General features: G+C 31.0%; 1 protein-coding gene across 3 annotated transcripts in view; it reads right to left on the bottom strand.

The window, feature by feature from the left end:
• LOC129911376 (NADPH--cytochrome P450 reductase) overlaps positions 1–22,199 on the bottom strand; it is a 45,776-nt gene that overhangs the window by 8,533 nt on the left and 15,044 nt on the right. For all 3 annotated transcript variants that reach the window (XM_055989163.1, XM_055989164.1, XM_055989161.1), the window contains exons 2-5: positions 13,833–14,001; positions 13,567–13,759; positions 13,350–13,499; positions 2,660–2,784 (exon numbers count right to left, since the gene is read on the bottom strand). In XM_055989163.1, coding sequence (XP_055845138.1) covers positions 2,660–2,784; positions 13,350–13,499; positions 13,567–13,759; positions 13,833–13,996 — 632 coding nt within the window. In that variant the 5' untranslated portion in view covers positions 13,997–14,001. The remainder of the gene's footprint in view (positions 1–2,659; positions 2,785–13,349; positions 13,500–13,566; positions 13,760–13,832; positions 14,002–22,199) is intronic.

Consider the following 22,199-nt stretch of genomic DNA (forward strand, 5'->3'; position numbering starts at 1 on the left):
AATATTATTATTTTTAAAAAGTAATGATGCAGAAACATCACTTAGATCTACATATTTTAATATCCATATGCTGTTGACCAGAAAATGACCGTTTAAAAAAAAAATTGTGTTGACTTAACACTTTAGAGCCATTTAGTCTTCAAAAATAAACTTGGTCCAAAGGTGTTAAGTCAAGGAAAATCTTTGTTTACATTAATAACAAGGTTTAATTTATAAAAGAAAGTTGGAACTATTAATGTGACTAATTACCAAATGTGAAAATTCTTTTTGAAATAATATAATACAGTAGAAAAATAGCTTTTCGTTTTTTTTTTTCTTCCTCTTGACTTAACGCTTTAGGATCAATTTTTTTATTTAAAAATTTAAAAGGAATGCAAAATCAAAGGAGTTAAGTCAACTTACGCCCTTAGTACCATACAATTTAAAAATTTTTTGACTTACACCCTTTCATTTCTAACAGAAGGAGATACGATAGAGCTATGGCGATAGGAACAAACGAAAGAGAAAAAAAAAACTGACTGAAGTCCAATCAAAATCCGAAAATCGATTTTTTTGACTTAACCCCTTTGTACCCGGCATCAAAGATTTGTGCTCTTAATTATGAAAGTGAACTAAGGTCCATTTTCTTCACTCGGAGTTGAACAAAACTTGAAATTTTTATATTAAGGCCCATTTTCTTCACTATTGCTCAACTTGAAGCAAACTTTAGAGTTGGTGAACTTGAGAGTTGACCTCAACTAGAGAGTTCAAACACAAGTTGAACATTTGTTTTCTTCACTTTTTTTTCTCAACTCTCGAGTTTAGAAAACAGAAGTTGGCCAACTCTCAGTTTAAAATAATATCCCTAGGATATTTGTGACAGTTTATATTTGAAAAGCAATTTATTGTGTCATTTGAATGGAATCTTTGTGTTCAAAATGTCAGCTTTGTTTTAAAAATAATTAAAAATCTGTATTTCACATCGTTAAATTTTGTTTTTCGAGTGGTAAAATGATTTTTAAACAAATGAATTTATTTTAAAAATGTGTGTGTGTCGCGTGAAGTGTGATAGCAATCATTTTGAAGTAATATAAAAAAATCGGCGGATCTTGTGTATTGTATATTATTGATAAATTCTTTATCTCTCTGCAATTGGAGAATCTGTTGCACATCCTCATTAATTAACTTTGAAGTTCAACAAAAAGTGATTTGAATGTAATTGGTAATAAACTTGGATATTTTTCTTTTTACAAATGTCAAATATTTTTGGAGCCATTTTTTTAATTTATTTTAATTAAATCCTAAATTTTAAGTAATTGTTCTTGTAAACGGATAGGCATTTAATTTTTCATCAAATTAAAATTATTAATTAAGTTTTTCTTAAAACAATGCAAAAAGTGACCTAGTCATAATTATGGGCCCATTTCATTTTCGGTAAAAATTGGATATAAACTCCTGCTCAAAATTAACGCACACTTTTTTCTTCTTTAGCTATACCCCTGCATCTTATTTAAAATGGCTTTAAAATTATTTGTTGTATTTTTTTGTGTTTGCTTATTGTTTAGCAAGTCAGAAAAATGCTAAACTGAAACAGTATTATCAACCAAAAAAAAAGATGAACCAAATTTAGCAATTCAAGGTTTGAAAACTGATATTAAAATAATTTTTGTTTTTTAAGAAAAAAAATGTTAAAAAATGGAAGCGCGTGACAGTTCTTTCCAATAATTTTATTCAATACTTGGCATTGTCTCCTCTAGCGCATATGATAATTTGGAGTTGTCTATTCATTCCACAAATTAAATTTTGAAGGTTTTGTTGCAACTTTTTTTTACTGCAGTTTTCCGTTGATCAAGAATGCTTAGAGGTGGATTTCGGCCGCAAATGCATTTTTTTCAACATCTCCTAGACATGTTCTATTGAATTGAAATCCGAATATCTGTGTGGTCATTTCAAAGCTGGCATATTTTAACCTTGAAGATATTCTCAAACCACTCTAGCATGCATTATCGTGCATCAGACTGAACTGTGGACCAAATCTAGGGGTGATTGGAACCGGATGCTGTTCGAGGATATCAGTCAAGTATCTTTGGGTACTTAAAGTAGGTCTAGGAGACCTCACTAACTCCGTAGGTGTTGTAAAGCAGAGTTTACTCCAATAAAATTTATGACTCATCTCTAAAAGGTTCGCGGGTTGACAGATAGACTTCAGCATACCGCTTCAAATCTTCCCCACAAACATTTTATTCCATACATTCAATTTAAGCTAACTCCTGTCTTATTTGAGAAAATAACCACGATACTGTGAGATAAAGTAATAGTAGGACTTTTTTGTAAAATAAATATGACGTGCGTTAAATTTGAGCAGGAGTGTAGTTTAAAATAATTTTGCTTATTTATTATGTTATATTAGGCTTTTTTTGTTTTTGGAATGCGAATAAATAAAAAACTTTATTCCATTCCGCCTTCCGTCGACGATATGTATTTACATTTATTAATAATAGAAACATCGGATCAAGAGTGAAATAAATTTTTTTGAGAGTTCTACAGCCATTAAATTGTGGCTGCAGCTACCGCAGTTGGACTAAGTTAGTACGATCGCAGATCTGACTTTATAAACATAAATCTAACGCAGGCCCAAAGTTAGGCAGACGTTTATGAAAACACTTTATAATTAACTTACTTTGCATCATCATCACCAAGTCCCAATTCAAAGACTCGTGTAGCACCGAGTTCCTCAAGCCTCTTGTCCACATAAATGGCAACTTTGTTGTAATGCTCATAGGTTTTGTTACCCAAACCGAATACCTGTAAACGAGACACAAAAAAATTACATAATTGATTAGCACTATCACATTTCCGTACACGTCTTTGTTTTACCTTGGATCTTAAATTATTTAATAATTGAAAATGTGTGGGTTGTTTAAAAGCATAACTTTTCAATGGCAAATCAACTACAAGGCAGGAGTAGCTTCGCCGAAATATAAATCTACTTATCATTATTTTTTAGTTAATTCTAGTTACGATATAATTTGTTCGAAATGTTTCTTAACATTATTTTGATAAGAATAAAAAAAAAACTATCACTGACCTGTTTTATAGTAATTTACTAAATTACTGGGCACATTTTGTAAAATCACTTTTGGTTTCAGCATTTTTATCGAAACTTACGTCATGCGTGTTCGAGAGACGATAGAAAATAGAAAGAAAAATGCGATTTGCGATTGTGAATTGACAAAATGGCGCTCAACAGGAAATCGAGTGGTGAAATACAAATTAAAAAAGATGGAATAGATTGGTGAGTATACAAAATAAAGTACTAGATGAATAGACGTTTTAAGTTGTAAACACAAGGGAATTAATATTAGAGTTGTTCAGATTATGGAATCTATAGTTTAGTTTTTTTTTAATGGCTATGGGTGTATCTTTGCAAAAGCGATTAGTTTTATTTTTTGTCGTGTCGCTACTAGCCGTTGATGTTAGAATCAAACACCTAGTATCCAGTGCCCCTGTTCTATAATGCCGACTTTTCAAGAGTCGATTTTAGCCGCACGATATGTCGATCGACTAGGATTTTAGGTCCGTTCCACATTCAGTTTGAAACTGTCGAATTTAGTAATATTTGGTTATTTTTGGTCAGAGTCTGTTCCCAACTTCAAAAATTGTGTAGAAGAGAGCGCTCACGAGAGTAAAAATTTTTGATTTTTAAATTGAATCGCGTTTAAGTGTTTTTTGCATTAAAAAACTGTTAATGTTTATCGAATTAAGCATAAAAAATATGAAATTGTGTTGTATAATGGTGTTCAACTTGTTGCAGACTTTTTGGCAGTCTTTCGTAGTTTTATTTCCTACTGAGATAATTCTCTCCCAACTCTCATTAATTTGACAGACTTCAGAAAAGCTTCGCCGCACGGCAAAAATCGACTCATGAAAAGTCCCCATAACTTTATCTTAAATTAAGAAAACATGATTTTGAATGAAATTTCTTTCATTTTGATGAGATAAAATGGATTTTAGTCATTCAAAATATGTAAATGTATAAAAATGTATTGACAGGTTTAGATCAAAAAGCTAATTGATTTTTATACCAGTGGAAAACCCGAAGAGATAACAAAAAAATGTAAAATGGTGAATTGATTTAACATCTGACACTTATTGACCTTTAGATCAAATTTTGACCACCGTTAGCGCATTTTAAATTTATTCAATTTATTTTTTTTATTGTTATTTTTTGTACCTACTGAGGTAGTGAGCAGAAATTAAATGGTCTTCTGGTGGTCAAAATTTGAATTTAAACGCTGTCCCACACCTAAGCAACCACCGACAAAAACGCTACCGACTGCATTTTTGTATAACAAAATTCCAAACCAGAACATTGACGTTTAGGTGTGGATTTTTTTGTTTGTTCATACAAAGACGCTGTCGGCAGCGTTTTTTGTCGTCCGCCGTCATTGGTGTGGGATAGCTTTAAGACCCTCCCTGACGAGAGACGAGAAACAAACATTATACTTTTCTGAAGGTTTTTTACTACCCGAGATGTCCTCAGTTGTTTGGTATTTAATATCTACCATAGAAACTTTATAACGCCATTTTTTCTGACTTCGGATTCGAGTTCAGCACACCGAAAACCTTCAGAAAAGTATATTTTTGTTTCGGCAACAAAACCTTTGTAAACCAGTGTTGTTTAAAAAAAAAAAAATAAACCCAATTTCTTGGACTTTGTATTTTTTTCTAAATTAAAAAAATGAGGAAATAAATTACTACACAACTTAAACTCAATTTAAGCTAATTGTTTTCTTATACCCTTCAAATGATCGTTTACAAGTGTATGAATTAATTTGCACTGATATTATGTTTCTACAATGTCAAGAGCTAGTGTGTTTTTATATATTTTTTTTTTTCTAACTTCCACTCTAGCTGCCTAGCACGCATTAATTAAATTTTATCGATTGAAGCGTGTTTATAATTATAAATGGCGAGCTTGAATATAAACACTGAAACAGGTATTAATCATGAATCGTTCAATACCGAATAAAAAACAATTAAAAGCTAACGTTAAAGGAAGTTAAATAATAATAATATTGATCAATATTATTGGGACACTGGTCCAAATCAGTTATTACTATGTACGTGTTTATGTTTTCTTTTGTAATTTCATTTTCTTTTGAAATTTGCTACGCAATTATGTAGTCTTTGAATGTAAAGGTTTAAATAAAAAAATGTGAAATAAATTCCTAGTTTCTGTAAAAAAAATATAAAACGTTCTTTATCTGTCCCACCCGTGACATAAACTTTACAGAGCTTATAGAGAAAATATTGTACAAAATATTATTTGATTATTACATGTTTTGAGAAAACAAATTACTTTTTTTCAGGTAACAAAACCTCGATTAAAAGCTTAAGCTATATAATTATATGCATTTTTGCTTACTAGTAAAACAACGTTGCTATAAAGTGCTGTACTGAGCAAGTAACAACAATTTAATTTGTTTATCTTTTTTTTAATTAAATGATTTAAAATCGAAAAAAAATCTTTGTTAGAGTGTTTGTCTAATTCTTTATCGGAATCCCCGATTCATAATTAAAATGCCAACACGTGTTGATATTTTTCTCATAAAAAACAACTTGGCTTACTGATACGAAATTTTATTTTTATCAAACACAAATCGTTATGATTCAGTCCACCGATTTTGTATTTATTAATGATATGAATCGTTTTTTAATAAAAAAAAAATTACTACATAGGTGAACCTATTTTCCAATGATCTTAAAAATAATTTTACCAAGTACATTAGAGTTAACCAGATTTTCAATTTTTATTTTATTTGTACATCAGAAGGACTTAAAATAATAAGGATGAATAATTTAAAAAAAAAACATAAATTTTATTATCGAGACAACAATCAACATTTCTGCATCAAAAATTCTGAAGTGCAAGAACCTACGTTTCCACCTACCCTAAATCCGAGATTTAGCTAAGTAGATTTAGCATAAATCTCGAGTTTTATTCTAAATCTCGGATTGAAAGTAGGTGCAAATCTTAGATTTAGGGTAGCTGAACCCAAATCTGAGATTAAGCGAAGTAGATTTAAAATAAATCTCGAGATTTATTCTTAATCTATTTAGCTGAATCTCGGATTTGGCGTAGGTGGAAACATAGTATAAGAATGTCGCCTTTAAACAACTTGTGGAAATTTACTGATTTTAACTGGCGAGGATTTGTATTCAAGGAGAATTTTGACTCTGAACAGCTCCAATGCGAATCTATGTATGTGACCACAACTAGAAAGCCACACCACATTCGAGGAGTGGCCTGACCAAAGTTGCATAAAAGGATTTGGTATCGCAAAAATAAGAGAATTTTGTTGGCCAATTTAAGCAATCTATTTATACATATCTGCTTGAAGTGATAACAATTGTTCTTGTTTTTATATGTTCAGTTCATTGTGTCTGCATAGGTATTTTAACATGTCTATAAAAATATGAGCCAAAATCGTTTTAATATTAATAAAATAATCCCGAGTCGATTTTAGGCATTCTTGCTTTGTGAACATAAAATAATGACAACTTCTACACCAAGCTTTCGAAAATATTACTACAGAAACCCTGTGGCGCAGAGTATTTCCCAAACCAAATCATAACTTGAAAACAATTGGATAATTCAGTTTTTACGATTCAAATTGGCATCTTTTTATATAAATCGATGGCGTTTACAATCAGATAATAAGGCACGTTCTATTACTTATCAATCTAATAAACTTTAGAATATTATATTTTGGCACTTTATCCTTGGAATTTATCGGATTTTTTGAACCGATTAAATAAAATGTCCATAAACCATTTTTCTTCCCTCACCTAATTTATTAAAAACAAATAATCATTTTCAAATATAAAAATGTAGGTATCTCGACAGATAACAAAGCATGTGTTATTGCAATAAAAAAAAAACAACAAACAAGTGTTATTTAATAAATTTGTTCTTATCATTCGTCTAGCAGCCATACAATCGCATCAAGGAAAATTTTCTAAAAGTATTGGTGTATTATTGAATTATTATAAACATTTTAATCTGAATGACAAAAGTAAATTTATTTAATTGACTGCAATATTAAATATACGGTCAGGTAAAGAGATAAAAATAGCACAAAACACACCTAGCATCAGGCATTATTTTTGATTGCTCATTTTAAAGTGAAAGTTCAAATCTATGATGAATAATCATACAATAATATGTATGCAGTTTTTATTGGAACACATAAACATTTTGGGAGTTCAAAGATAGATGACAAGGTTATTGATGCAGATTGTAGATCACAAGTAAATAGTGGTAATGCCTATGGGATCTAATCGCGCTACTTATCAGATATCTTGGAAATTGTATTACGCATGCGACACATGAGTTATTTGAAATTTTAGCGATTAGTGGGATTTAAGCTCAAGAGAATAGTCAGTTCAGTAAATATTTACATAGTCACATAATGTACAATATGATTTCGTTATTGTATGTGTTTTTACTTGCTGAAACTGGATAAAAGTAAAACCACCAAACCTATAGTAACACTCTGAACATTATGACTGTAATTCCTACGGACTTTTAAAGGAACATAGGCTTCAAAGAAAAACAAATGCATCTTCAAACTAAGCACCAATAAAATAAATACTAGCTTACCCGTGCGAGACTTCTCGCATGCTTAAATAAAAAGAAAGTATAGGTAGGTAGGTACAAAGGTAAATGCAGAGTGTGTTTTTTAAAAAGTCGAGAATTACTAAAAAACTCGTGTTTATCCCATTTAAAATACATTGGATTAGCCACAGTTTAAGTTAAACAGCTATGAATATGGCACATTAAATTTAGCAATTCTACACTGAACCAAATCCTTACGTAAATACAACGAAAAAATTCGTTGAGCCAACGAAAATTTAATTAATTTTCAGCCGATGAAAAATTTAATTGGCTCAACGAAATGGCTTTCATACGTTAATGAAGAAAACTGTAGTATTTTAATGAAATTTTTCATAAAAATTTTTGATCGAGAGTTAATGCATTTTTACATCACTTTACGAAATTTTTCATCGATTAACGTAAAATTTAATTAACCACGGTGATATTTTTTTCGTTAGTCAATGTATTTTTTGATTAATTTATGAAAGAACTTTCGTTAGCTAACGAATTTTTTCGTAAATTTAATGAACATTTTTATTAAATTACGAAAAAATATTTGTTTGCTAACGAAACTTTTCGTTGTATTAATTGTATTTTTTTATTGGCCTTGTTAAATTATTAATTTAATATAGTCCAAACCAAAAATTGGCGTTTCGACCCGGTGGAGCTCACTTAAGTCAACTGATGAGTCCGACTTATCGTGAGACACCTTGTCAATACGCAAATATTTTTTATATTCAGCTCAGCTTACATAGATTTTTAAACAAAAACCTAATGTGAACTATATAAAGCAAGATTCAATTTTTCATCATTAAAACAGAAATGCACCCAAGTCTACGTTTTTTTTTTGTAAGGCAACGATTTTTTTCGTTAACTGATGTATTTTTTCATAAGCCAATGTAATATTTCATTAGTATATGAAGAATTTTCATAAGATTATGAAGATTTTCGTTAGTTAATGTTGAATTTCATAAGTTAATGAATTTTTTCGTTACTTAATTAAAACTTTAATAAAGTAAGGAAAAAATTCTTATTTTTATTCTTTAAAATGAGTATGAAATTTTTCGTTAATTGATGAATCTTTTCATTGAATTGGATTTTTTGGCACTAAAAAGGGAGAAAAAGTGTATGAAACGTTTTCATTAATTGATGAAGGTTTTCATATTACGAAAAATTACATATTTTCGTTGAGCCAACGAAAGTTTCGTTGGGCCAACGAAAATGTAGTGTATGAAACGATTTTCGTAATTTTACGAAATTTATTATTTTCAGTGTAGGTTCCCTAAGTTGTACATACATTTTATAATTAACTCTATTTCAAACAGGTTGCCGCAACTAATATCTCAAACTTGGTCAATTTGAAGAACTTGAACCGATGTTGAATCATGCATTCACCACCTTAAATCGTCAATAAAAAAATTGTTGAACGTAAGGTTTCTGTCTGATTCTTACATCCGACAATTTTTCCTTTGACGATTTTTCTTTGCTGTTGTATTGGGCTTTTCCAAAAATTATCTTAGACCCATTTAATTCACACTCCATTAAATTTTATATCGCTATTCAAAAGTGGAAATTTTAAAATTCGTATCTACCTACGTGATTTAATTGTTTTTCATTTTTAATAGCCACTTATCATATTTTAGCCTAGGAAGTACCTTAACGGACCTAACACCCCTATTACGATTGTCAACTATCAATTGATAGTTGATAAATACTGAAATTTGATGTTTTAAAATCGAAATGGGGGAAAACTGGTCATTTTTTTAATGGATCTTTTCAGTTACATTTCACGGTTAGCATCATTCTTCGTTTTCAAATTTTTTTCAAAGCAAATAAGAGATCGAATTTTTTTTTAACAACTATAAATTCTTTGCTTCCGGCTACAAAGAGGTTAAGTCACAAAATTGCACTTTCGGGTTTTGATGAAAAGAGAATCAAAAACATAAATTAAGAGTAACTCTTTCTTATAAAAATAAGAGGATCAATGCTCAAAAATTCATCGATTTTCAACTTCAATCGGATTTTCTGGTAAACTATCATTTATGTAAGTCCTTTTTACCCAGGGGCAAAGAATTGATAGTTGACAATCGTAATAGGGGTGCAACACTTACGCCCCTATAGCACGCAAAGAGCAAATGAAGGGTGAAGGGGAAAAACGGCACATGTCCACTTTTTGTCAAAAATAAACGAATGATGAGGTCTTTGTAGTATTTACTGACCACTATCTGATGGCATCCTTACTTTTATAAAACAAATTTAAGCCTTGCTGAAAAAATAAATAAATTGTGTGCTTTAAGTACTAAGTTGTATGGAGAACAAAATTTAAAAATGCATTTTTCTCGAAATGAGTTGGAATGGACTTGTGCTGTTTTTCCCCTGGAGCCTTCAAATATTACGGCCTTTTTCTTATGTACATTATGTATATACTATATATGTACATACATAGGTAAAAACGCCATTAAACGTTTGTTATTGTTTTGTTTCTGGCGGTGTTTTTTTTTCATAAAGGGAAATTCCAAAAACTATCTTTGTCTTTTCCTTTTCTAATTTGACATATCTCGGCAGGGAAAATGTAAACAAAAAACATATTGTCACACACACTTACAACAAACACTGTGTGTTCGAAATCATTTAACCACAAAAACTTTTATATTTCGCGATTGTTTTCAAATTTAAAGTTTTTATTTCCGATTAATTAAAAAAAATTAATTAATTTTACATATTTATTTTGGAAAACACGAACTAAATTCACAAAACTCTATCACAATTCGCGCCTCCTTTTGTTTGTTTATGTCTTCACCATCCCAGCTATAGCTGTACATTTTTTTTTCTGTTTTCTTTTGACTATTTTCTTATACTGACAATCGTTGGAAGTTCCCCACTGAACTTATTCCAAAGATCCTGTCAAAAGCGATGAACACTTCCACTTTCCAATCATTTTGGAAACATCTTATGTAGAAGTGTTCAATGATCTGAAAGAATAATTAAAATAAAGGTAGGACCGCACTTGATGTTGAAGGAACTACGCTAAGTACACCAAAGTAAAAAATAAGCAAAATATTTTGTATCTTTCATTGGTTATCGGAACTACACTATGTGGAATATAATTATTCCTATCAAAATATCGTATTATGTGATAAATGAATAAAATAAATCAATTATTTGTATTTGACGAATTCGACGGAAGAAATAGCCCAACTTTCTACTTTTTCATCTGTCGTATCCTTTGACATTGGTTGTCAACAATAGATCAGTTCGATTTTCTGTTTCGGAGTGCACACCGGGGAATTTCAGAACTAAGAACTGTGTTCTTTTCTTTTCTGATTTTATGAATTGTGAACTTTAGTTGTTTATTTGTGAAGAAAATGTAATAAAAGTAACATTTAATGATATATCTAATAAATTATATCAATTAAATACTAAAATTCTGTTGTAGAGTTCAATTTTACTATGCCAAAGTCATATCTACAAATGATAATCTGTTATTAAAAATTGTTTTTAACTGAAGAGCAAGTACATACATAAAGTCTAGTAGCGTATTTTATTTTATTAAAAAAAAAGAACAACGATAATAGTTAACAATTTCTTGCATCAGAACTTCCTTAGTGCACATTCATCGAGAAAATATCGAACACACCTTGGAATTTAAAGTGAGCTGTCAAAAAGCAATCCGTCATGCAACGTTTTCTTTGGGTCACCCCTTTCTGTCCCATCCTTCAATTTCAACGGATTAATTGACACAACGGGTGGAACGGATTCTATGGGTGGGGGCCTTTAATTTCAAATTAATCTTTCGATCCATTTTACCTCGATGAGGATTAGCAATTTACCATTAACCATTTGACATTCAAAATGAAATAGTTTACGAAAATATCTCATTTGGATTTTAGTGAAAACATGATATAAGGCACTTAAATACAAAATAAAACTTTTGAGTGATCTTTTTTTTACGGAGGTTGACTACCCAGAACCTCAAAAGTTGGCATTTTCAATTTGTGTGCCAAAAATGAAATAAAAATGTATAACTAATGTTACATGTAACAGGGCTGTTTAGGTACTGCCAAAAACAGAAATAATTCTCCTTTTTTCAACTTTTTTAACCCAATTCCTGTTTGATTAGACTGAAACTGTGTAGTTTTTTTTTTTACAAAAAAGAGAGCCCCTCTTCTTGCAAATTTCTGCCCAAAAATTTCTTCGGACAAAAGTCTGAAATCTTTCAAAAGCTAGTGCCTTCTTTTTTTCTTTAAATAAATGATAATTTTGTCCTAAAAGAGTTTGCGTACTTTTGAACAATTTTTTCTTTCTCTGAGAGGATTTCATCCCCACTTCTAAAATTTGACAGGTTTCATATTTTTGTCCAAACTTATCTGCAATTTGTTTGTATAATAATGCTTAAAATGTTAACCATCAGAATTTTTAAGCAAATCGGAGAATTTACTCGCCTAACGAACGCCCCTGATGATACGAACTAATGATATACGAACACCCCTAATGTGAACAGGAACACGCCATGTCAAACATTTCCAGATTCATTGGAAAGTGGTAAAAAGTCATTTTAAAATTCATTTTGGCTGGAATATTATTTTTTAAACAAATTAAGATTTCTTAAAAATTATAAACATTTAAATATTTATATTTTGCCAGATTCTGGCGGCAGAAATTCGCCTTTTTTTAAGATATAATTTATTAAAATCTGTTCGGTGTAAGTCCCGGTAAAGGGTGTTCGACAACCGTAATAATATATATGATGTTACCAAATGTTTGTTTGACTACACTAATATAACGGTTTTTTTTAGGCATAGATTTTCCAATAAGGATAAATATCAAACTGTAGTGCCCCGTGGCGCTATGGTTAGTTCGATCGACCATGAATTTAGGGGTCTGGGTTCGGTTCCCAGATGACTATCAAACTAGGTGTCATACTAATGAAGTTTGTCTGGTTTTTGTATATCTTGTCAAATTACCATGCAAAGATTAACATTAGAACAACGTTTGCAAACAGTGGAAATTTATCTTCGAAGTTCAGTTCGCCATCTTATATAGCACTTTTTTAAGTTACATTTCATTTAATTTCTGCTTAAACGGGTATGCAAACAAGCTGAATTGTCGTTTGTGTAATGAGCAAAATCTTCATGCGGCTCTTGAAACTCCATTACATGTCGAAATAATCATTTTGCGGTGGGGTTTACATGCCGAAGAAGTCATCGGCCCATTTGTCTTTGATCGCTACATACAAATGATTCTTGATTTTGTATTCTTCATATCTTTGAAAAGAATTTAGAAGAAAAATGTTTCCAACAAGATGGTGCCACATCCCATTAAGATTATGCTGGGCGTGACGTAAGTGGAGAACTGAGTAAACTGCGAAGTTAAATTTTAAATTTAACAGAATTTGGCAATCCTAGAGCAAGTCGTTTTCTTATCGTTTTATGACAAACGCCAACCGCACTATTAACGAAATAATACTAATATGCTCGGTGCAAGATAGGCTGGCATTATGCCATGAAATTTGTGAGCTAATAAGGGCATTCTATTGCATTTGTTTTGTTTATTTAAAAAAAAGTTCAATGCCTCTAAAAAAATCACTCTAAAGATACTTATGTAAAAGAAAGATTAAGAAAGCCTCCGTTATTTATTACATTAAAATCAAAAGGAACTTCAAAACTTAAAGTCAAAGACCATAATCGTATAACAAGAATATTGTACTTACTGCATAATTAAGACCAGTCATATCAGCATCGCCGCCTTGAATCCAATCATGGAATTCCATAGCGTTATCTGTGGGATCTCCCTCGCCGTATGTTGCCAAACAAAAGACAGCCAATGAATTTGGAATGTCTTTCATTTTTAAAAGTTCTTCCTATCAAAACAAAATAATTTATTTCAAATTAGTTAAAAACAAAATTATGTATATTAAAATTTCTTACCATATCACATTCTTCAGGATCAGCAACCATACCCTTCATTTTATAACGAATACCCTCTTTGGCCAAACGACCAGCAAACTCCTCAGCAGTACCAGTCTGTGAGCCATAGAATACAACTAAACTACGACCAGAAGCTTTTAATTTTTTAATAAATGAATTTTCAGATGCAACTGCTGTTGTGACTGTTGTTGGTCTTTAATAAAAGAAATTGAAAATTAAAATTAATAAATTTCAAGAGAATTTATTATATTTTCTATGCAACTTACTGTATGGAATATGTGTGAATTGGTTCTGGTTCCTTCTTTTTGTTTTTCATGAAATACCAAGCACCACCAGCCATTAAAACTGCCAGCAGAATAATGTCTAGTAATCCAAGGAATGGTTCATCACCACCAGCAATGGCAGCTTCGACTTCAATTTCTTTTTCCATATTTGCTGCAATGGTACAAAAAAGAAAATTGTTAACAAATGCCTGGTTTGAGTGAGAAAAAAAAAATTGTTTTTGGAATAGGATTTTTGCAGTATTTCTTTACTAGTACGGTATGATGCGTAAAATTTGTAAATGAATTGTCAACTGGAATCTAGTGCGCCAGTTGCTAACTTTAAATTACTTCAATTGGCCTCTAGTAGTGTAGTGTTTTAAATCTGATATAAATAGTATGTTTGTATTATCTAGATTCAAGAAGAGTGACAAGTGATCTAAATGGATAGAGCAAGTTCCTTTAAACTGAGTATTTCATCAAACATGGAATCATGGTCGGTGATTATTTTTGAACTTTTATAGTTGTCCAATGGAATGTCGATCGAATGGCCTTTAAGTAATGTTTTGTTCCGTTTATTTTTATTTTTAACTAAAGATAAAAGTGTTAAGTCAAACATTCTTCGATACACCGATGGACATGGTCATTCCGATTAATAGCTTGTTGTCTTGATTTGAATATCGTTTTCTCTTGTTTAGTAATAAGCCAACAATTGATTCTAGAGCTGTTGAAAGTGAACAAAAAAAAGTAAACAAATGAAATTACACCCCAAATTCAGAACATTTTCGTTGGTTTGGAATTTAAATGTTTGGGTATTTATTTCGTACAGATTCCAGAAGATTACGCTGTGCTGTGGAATATCAAAAAAAAGTTAGTAGCTCACATGAAAAAGTCATTGCTTGCCTTTTGAATTTTGAGCAAGGATTTCGGGAAGAAAACAACTTAAAGGTCGCAATAGAGGAGATAATATGGAGGGCTAAGAGCTGAAGTGAATCAAGTCACAAAAAGTGAATTCGAAGATATAATACGCTACCATTGAATCTTATGGGGAAAATTTTTCTTGAACAAATAAAAATTTGAAACGAAACACTTTTTGACCAAACTAATGACAGATGAGTTAAACCTTGCGCAAGTTTTGGTACTAGATTTAAATTTTTTATTTTTGTTTCTTGATCCGTTACAGCTGTGAGACCTTCATATTACGTAAATATTACATAAATATGAGAGAAGTTTATAGTAGCATGCCAGAAAGGCGTAATTTTATTAAAGCGTTAAGACGTAAAAGCAAAATGGCTTAGAATCCCTAAACAGAGAAATGCTGATTACTGCTACCAAAACACATAAAAGCAACAAGGCTTTAGGACGGCGTTAGGCGTTAGTCAACGGTATGTTACAAGCAGCGTTAACGACATCAGGTAAGTTATTACATTCACTCTTAGACAGATAAACCGATTGCTAGTGTGAAACAAAAGTGCTTCTTGTTATTATTGCAACTATTGATCAGTGAGATGTTTCATCGACTCCAAAAATAATCTCGCATGTTTCAACAGAGTTTTTTAACTTGCAAATTTACATAATTTCTAGGTTTTAATCAAAACCAACATTACGATGGTGGAGAAGTTTAAATAGTTGGGTTTCGTCATACCGTCGGTTGGTCTGTTCGTCGGCTCGTCTGTGAATCTACTGTACATCGAGCCTAGGCCCAAACGAGTCAACGCATTCGGTTATGATTTATTTTAGCTTAAAAAGTCTACCCCCGATACAAAATTTTCGAGTAATTGCAATTTTCTCGAAATCTAAAGATTTTTATAAAATTTTATATACATAATGCTGCAAGTAATTCTAACAATTCTGCTTTTTTAGTTTTTCTCAAAAAATACGGATAATGATATTTATTTTATTATAATGTTCTAAAATTCGAGTATTTTTAGTATTTTTTTTTCAATTTTTTTACAATATTGTGTGCGACACTATAGGTCGAAAGACTTGGAAATTCATGTAGAAATTACTATGAAAAACTAAGGCTAGCAAATTAGAACTATCCGAGTAGAAAATCATAAGGTAGAAAAATAAATCGCAATTGATTTGTTTTCCTTTAAATTAATTTATATTTCAGTTGATCGAGTTACGCAATACCGAACTTGGAATTGATTAATACAATTGACAATCGGCAATCGCAATTACAACACTTATTTTAACGCCTTATTACGAAAGTATTAAATTGCAAATCTTAAATAAAGGGAGGTTATTGAATAAAAAAAAACTTGTTGATAGTTTCAATAAAAACGTAAACTAAATATAAATAACAAATAATGTCGTCATAAGTATAGTCAACAAATAAAGAATGTCTGTGTAAATATAGTCAGCCTCACTATCAATATACTATCACACCTTTTTTGTTTCTTTGTGCGTTGTCTTAGGCCCAATTTATTCACTCTCCATTATTTTTAAAGGCTCCATTAAAAATTATAAAACTGTCAAATCGCATACAAATTTTAAAATTTCCCTTTTTTAATGGCGACTTTAAATTTAATGGAGTGTGAATAAATTGGACCTTAGTCTTATTTCTTATCAAGAATCATAAACTAAGCTAGCTACACAATAATAACAAAGTCATTTCGCATAATTTAATTGAAAAATCTGATTAGATCGCTAAAAATTGAAAATCACAAGAATATGAAGATCTTTTCTTTAGGAAATTGTAATTCATTAAGTTTAAAGTAATGTCATTGAAACTGAAAACTCTTAAAACTGAATGAACCGATTCGTCCATTCAAAATTTATCAGAGTTAATATATAAATTTGAGATTCAGAAAACTCAAGCAATACACCCTCCATTCTAAACGGACTTAAAGCTTTGTTTAAAGCTTAAATTTTTATGAAAACTGATGAACAGATAGAATTAAGTGATGCCTAAATACTCTAATTCAAATAATAGAGACACAGTATAGTGGTTTATTTTTAGCGATTTTTCAGCTCACCGGTATGCTTGTATCAACAAATCTCTTGCAAGTTTCATGATCAAATACATACCCCGGTGCGAGACAATGACCTTTTGACGGTCTGGACAATTGTTATTCTATTCTCGTTTTACTTAGAAGCTAATTTTAATTTTCTTTAAAAAAAAAATCAAATTATTTAGAACACCACCGTACAAAGTCCTTTAGAATTCCAAAAAATGTTTTTAGCATTTTGTCCCGAAATGTTAATTGAGAATAACGTGACCGATATTGTTAAATATTCCATTTTTTATATATTTTTTTAAAAAGAAAGAAAGAAATGAAATAAAAGGGAACCTTCTTACTATGTGGATTAGATAAATGTTACTGCGTGCGCATTCAAATCAAAAGCTTTTGACGTAACAACACAAAGTGAATAGTTTTTTGTATTTTGTAGAACTTGACACACACTATTTCGAAAGTATTAATAGTGGTCAACCAAAGCCAAATAAATAAATATTTAAATAGAGAAAAAAAAAAAAAAAAATGCAAATCATTCTCTCAATTCTCATAAATGTGTTGTTAAATGGTGTTTGTGTCTGAGTTGAGCTGAGACTCGGTTACAGCTTTATAATAATTATATATTTATTTATGCGTCAAAAAACCGCAAGAGTTTGAGCTTACAAAACTTACAGAAATACATTCACACATGTGTGGAACAACAAATTGAAAAAAAAAAATATTAAAAATGAAAGAAGTCACGTACGAATACTCGTGTGTGCGGTGTTTTGACGCAGAAAGAATTTGTTGTTATTGATATATCACTTTCTGTTACGGCGGCGGCGACGATATGGCCTGGAAGTAATTTTGTAATTCACTTGATTATTATCTAGGCTTGACAGCTCTTATAGAATATTTAATAACTCAGTATTATTTATTTGGACAGTGAACGTGAGAAGTAAATCATCACTCAAAACATCTGTATGAAAGCTTTAGTTACAAGCTTTGCAATATATTATAAGTGCATCTTTGGGCTCTAGTGTTTGCTGCTAAGTTTTTGCTAAATTCTTAGCCGAAACTGGTTTATCACTGTCGTTACTATAGTAAATCTCAGCTGAAACTAATTTCAGGAAAACTCTTACGCAGCAGAAACTAGGTTGGGTATTCATGATTGACTTCTTTAGACTTTTAAACTATTATTGCAACTTATTAAACCATTATTTATTATTCAAAATGTGTTTTAGGAACTTATTCTGTGTTCGACTGTAACAAAGAACTTTTAGATTAACTGATGCCAATATTTAACTTAACATTGAAATAGCGACATAACCGTGACCTTACTACGCTTAAATCGAGCTTTTAACAATAATCTTATTTTTATGCAAATAATTAATTTAGAATCCAGTTTATTCAACTTGTTCCTTGTGATTGTGATTCAGCAAAGGTACATTATGTTTGTCTTGAAAGCTGCAAGAAAAATTTTAATTTTTCGATTATTCATTCAAGTAAATATATACAAGTAAACAAACATAGTCGTATCATCATCACTTTATATGAATGAATCTTTGATGCGAGAATTTTTTAAATTTAGATTTTCTGACATGTGCCTATTGTTATCATATTATTTAAAAGATTAGAATGTATATGCATTATTCAAAATGTGTGATGGTGCAAACAAAAAGAAGATACAAATAAATAGACACAAAAGAGAGAAGAGGTTTTGTCATCAGACTTGTTTTAACAAATGATTATAACAACACAAATATATTCATACAACATAGTAACAGGATATCTAAACGAATGTGAAATTGATTGACAATTGACGATCGCTGATCAAAAATCACAATAAGAGCCACACAATTGGTAATTTTTTTCAGAGAAAATAAGTTTTGGTGCATGATCATTTGAATAAAGCTAAGGCAAATATTGGTTCCACTGACCAGATTTACAAAAAATGAAGTCAATGAGTAACGGATTCACTTCCTACGCAGTTCAATGACTTCTTTTGACTATCTTTTATTTTTAATAATTAATGTAGTGATTAAATACTTTAACTGCAAAATAGATATTAAAAATTAAACAGGTAATAATATTCCGTCTGTAAAGTTAATGAGAAGTAAATTGAATAAAAATTAAATTCACTGCAATACTTTTGAGTGGTTTCAATCAGTTGGTAAAGTGAGCTTAAGTTCTGAATTTTTATATGCTTTGATATCTGATTGATTAGAATTAAATGTCATTTAACTTTTTATGACATCAAATCAAAGCCTTCAAAAGTTATGTTAGGTGATACGGTTTGGACTCGGCCAGTTACTTTAACTTAAAGCTTTTAACAAATAATGTTAAGCATTTTGATTCAAATAGTTCAAAATTCTAAATAAATTGTGTATAGCCCATTGTATTCAGACTCATATATTATGGCACGACATGTCATACATTCGACAACCCATGAAGGAACAAGGCCTAGTGACTTACAACATTTCTTGTGTTTGTGCAATTAATTTGCAAGAATCGAAGTGGCCTCTACAATTTATCGCCGAGTCCGAACGGTTTAACAGAGATGTACTTTTTTCATGACAATGATACTCTTGAAGGCTTTGTCAAGGAATGCAAGAGGTAGTACCCCTAAATTTTTTTTTTAAATCGAACCCAAACATTTGGCGTCATAGTCCATTGCACTAACCATCACGCAATTCATCAATTCAAAACTGGGCAACTCCTCTGCAAGAAGATCTGTCAGTAGAGGGACGCCGCAAGGCGCCGTCCTTTCACCCCTCTCACAGTGTGTCGTCCCCTTATTATAAATAATTTTTTTTTTGTTAAAAACTAATATTTTTGCTATTAAAATATAATTTAGAAGTGTCAACTCATATGAAAACATATTTATCTTACAAAATAACCCAGGTTATGTATTCAAAATATGATCCGAAACATGAGTACCTCGGAAATCGAAAATATTTTGAGAAATTTATGCGAAGCTTTGAGAGTGTATATGTATATCACGTTTGGTGAATGTTTGAAAAATTTTGTAAATGTTATTTTGTTTATTTGAGTGTTGTTGTAAAACGTACAACAAAAAAAATTTAAATTTATAAAATTATATATGAGTTATTAAAATTTCTGTAATAAATAGCCAAAAAATTTTTTTTTAATTATTAAACTTAATTTAAAAAAAAAACATTGAAAATCATATCGATAATTTTTTTATATTGTTTTGCCTTAAGTCTATACTTAATATTGGCAAAGTCTGGTCTGCTTCTGTTTGCGATTACCAGAGATATTTACATTTATGTGCTACGAGTCAAGTACTCAAAATAATTCATTTTTTGAGAAACAGCTTCAAGGGGATCACAAAATAAAAATATCGATGTTTTTAATAATTTTTAACCATAAACAAGTAACAAAAAGCTGTTTATGTAATTAAAAATATTTTACATATTGTTTTCAACAAGAAAAAAATTATATTTTTCTGCATACTAAATTTTTAATATAATTACTTGACCCGGCCGAACTCTACTGTGTATTATAGCGTATTCACCAACCTCGCCGACATAAGAAGTTACGAAAATGCGAATAAAACGTTATTTCAAAATTTGAAAGCAATTGACAAAAAACTATTCGAGATTTGCTATGAAACGCAAATATATACACGATTTTTTGTATAGAGAAGATAAACACAACAAGTTGACTTCCACTTAAGTTTTCTCAAAGTAAAAAAAAAGATATTGAAAAGATTTAAACGGGCTTTAAAAGAAAACATTTAGATCTTTTAGAAACTGTCACAAATTTATTTAAAATAAATCACCACGTTCATGAACATAACCTCAAAAACTATTGAAAAACGACATTTCAGATTTTCTAACGGGAATATTTCAAAAACGTGATATGATAGAATTTTTCTGCCTTCGGATTCGAGTTCAGCACACCAAAAACCTTAAGAAAAGTATATTTTGGTCTATATATAAAAAAAAAAATTAATTTTGCTCACCAGTGTCTTCTTAAAAAAATGTTAATTTCATAAATTATACTAAAAAAAAAGTTATAGGTGGTTCAATTTGTTAATTTGTAACTTTTTTTTCTATTCCTGCCATAAACACACAAATAAAAAATATCAAAACTCCAAAAACTTAGCTGCAAGTATTTATGATAAACTTTTGTATGGGCTCGACACACTGTGCCTCTTATGGAACTTGGTAGTAAATGAGCTGTTGAGACATTTGCATATGCGGATGATATTGCTATTGCCGTATCAGGAAAGCACCCCAGTACCCTTAAAGATCTCTTACAACATGCTTTAAACAAGCTTACAAGATGGACCTATCGATGTGGACTAGATGTAAATCCCGACAAAACAGATCTTATCCTCTTCTCCAGGAAATACAAAATTCCTCATATAGAACCCCCTTCCATTAAAGGTACCTATACAACTTAAATTCTCAGACGAGGCAAAATATCTAGGCCTGATCTTAGATAAAAAGTTAAGCTGTAAACCTAACATTAAAAAAAGAGTTAAAAAGGCCACAGTGGCACTCTTCTCATGCAAAAAAGCCATGGGAAATAAATAGGGGCTTCGACCCCGAATTACTCATTGGCTCTACACAACAATAATCAGACCGATCCTAACATACGGTGTGTCTGTATGGTGGACTGCTCTAGAAATTAATGCTAATTGTGTTAAACTAAGCTAAGTCCAACGTTTAGCCTGTCTGTGCATAGGAGAGCACTTCGCACAACCCCTTCCGCAGCACTGGACACTCTGTTCCAACTAACACCCCTCGATGTGTATGGCAAACAAATGGTTGCAAGTACAGCTATTCGTCTCAAAGCCTCTTCACAATGGATCAATCATAACATTGGTCACTCTATTATTCTGAACTCTTTCGGATCAATCCCAAGTAAAATAGATTTACACCACCAAATAACTGCAGTTTGATAGAAACTTTCAGGTAACCGTTACCTCTAGATCAGTCTGGGAGGATAGGGAATTCCTGGAAGATGATTCGACTTATTTTTACACGGACGGATCAAAAACTGAAGATGGAGTTGGTAGAGGTGTATACTCAGATAGACTAAATTTAAGTCTCTCCTTTCGTCTTCCTAATCACTGTAGCGTGTTCCAGGCGGAACTTTTGGCAATAAAAGAAGTCCTGTCTTGGCTTAAAGAAAATGTGGTATCAAACAAAGATATCCGTATCTTCTCAGGTAGCCAGGCAGCCATTAAATCTCTTGAGTCTGTCTCCACCAATTCAATAACTTCCTTTAACTGTCGATTATCTCTGATGGAGATGGCACAGCAGTTTAACATTCACCTTTGCTGGGTGCCGGGTCATACAGATATTTCAGGAAATTGCAGAGCTGAGGAACTTGCCAAAAGTGGAACACTGATACCTTTATTACCAAATAAAGTCAACATAGGTATTCCCATCGCTACGTG

This window comes from Episyrphus balteatus, chromosome 2 (genome assembly GCF_945859705.1).
Source record: "Episyrphus balteatus chromosome 2, idEpiBalt1.1, whole genome shotgun sequence".
Classification (NCBI taxonomy): domain Eukaryota; kingdom Metazoa; phylum Arthropoda; class Insecta; order Diptera; family Syrphidae; genus Episyrphus; species Episyrphus balteatus.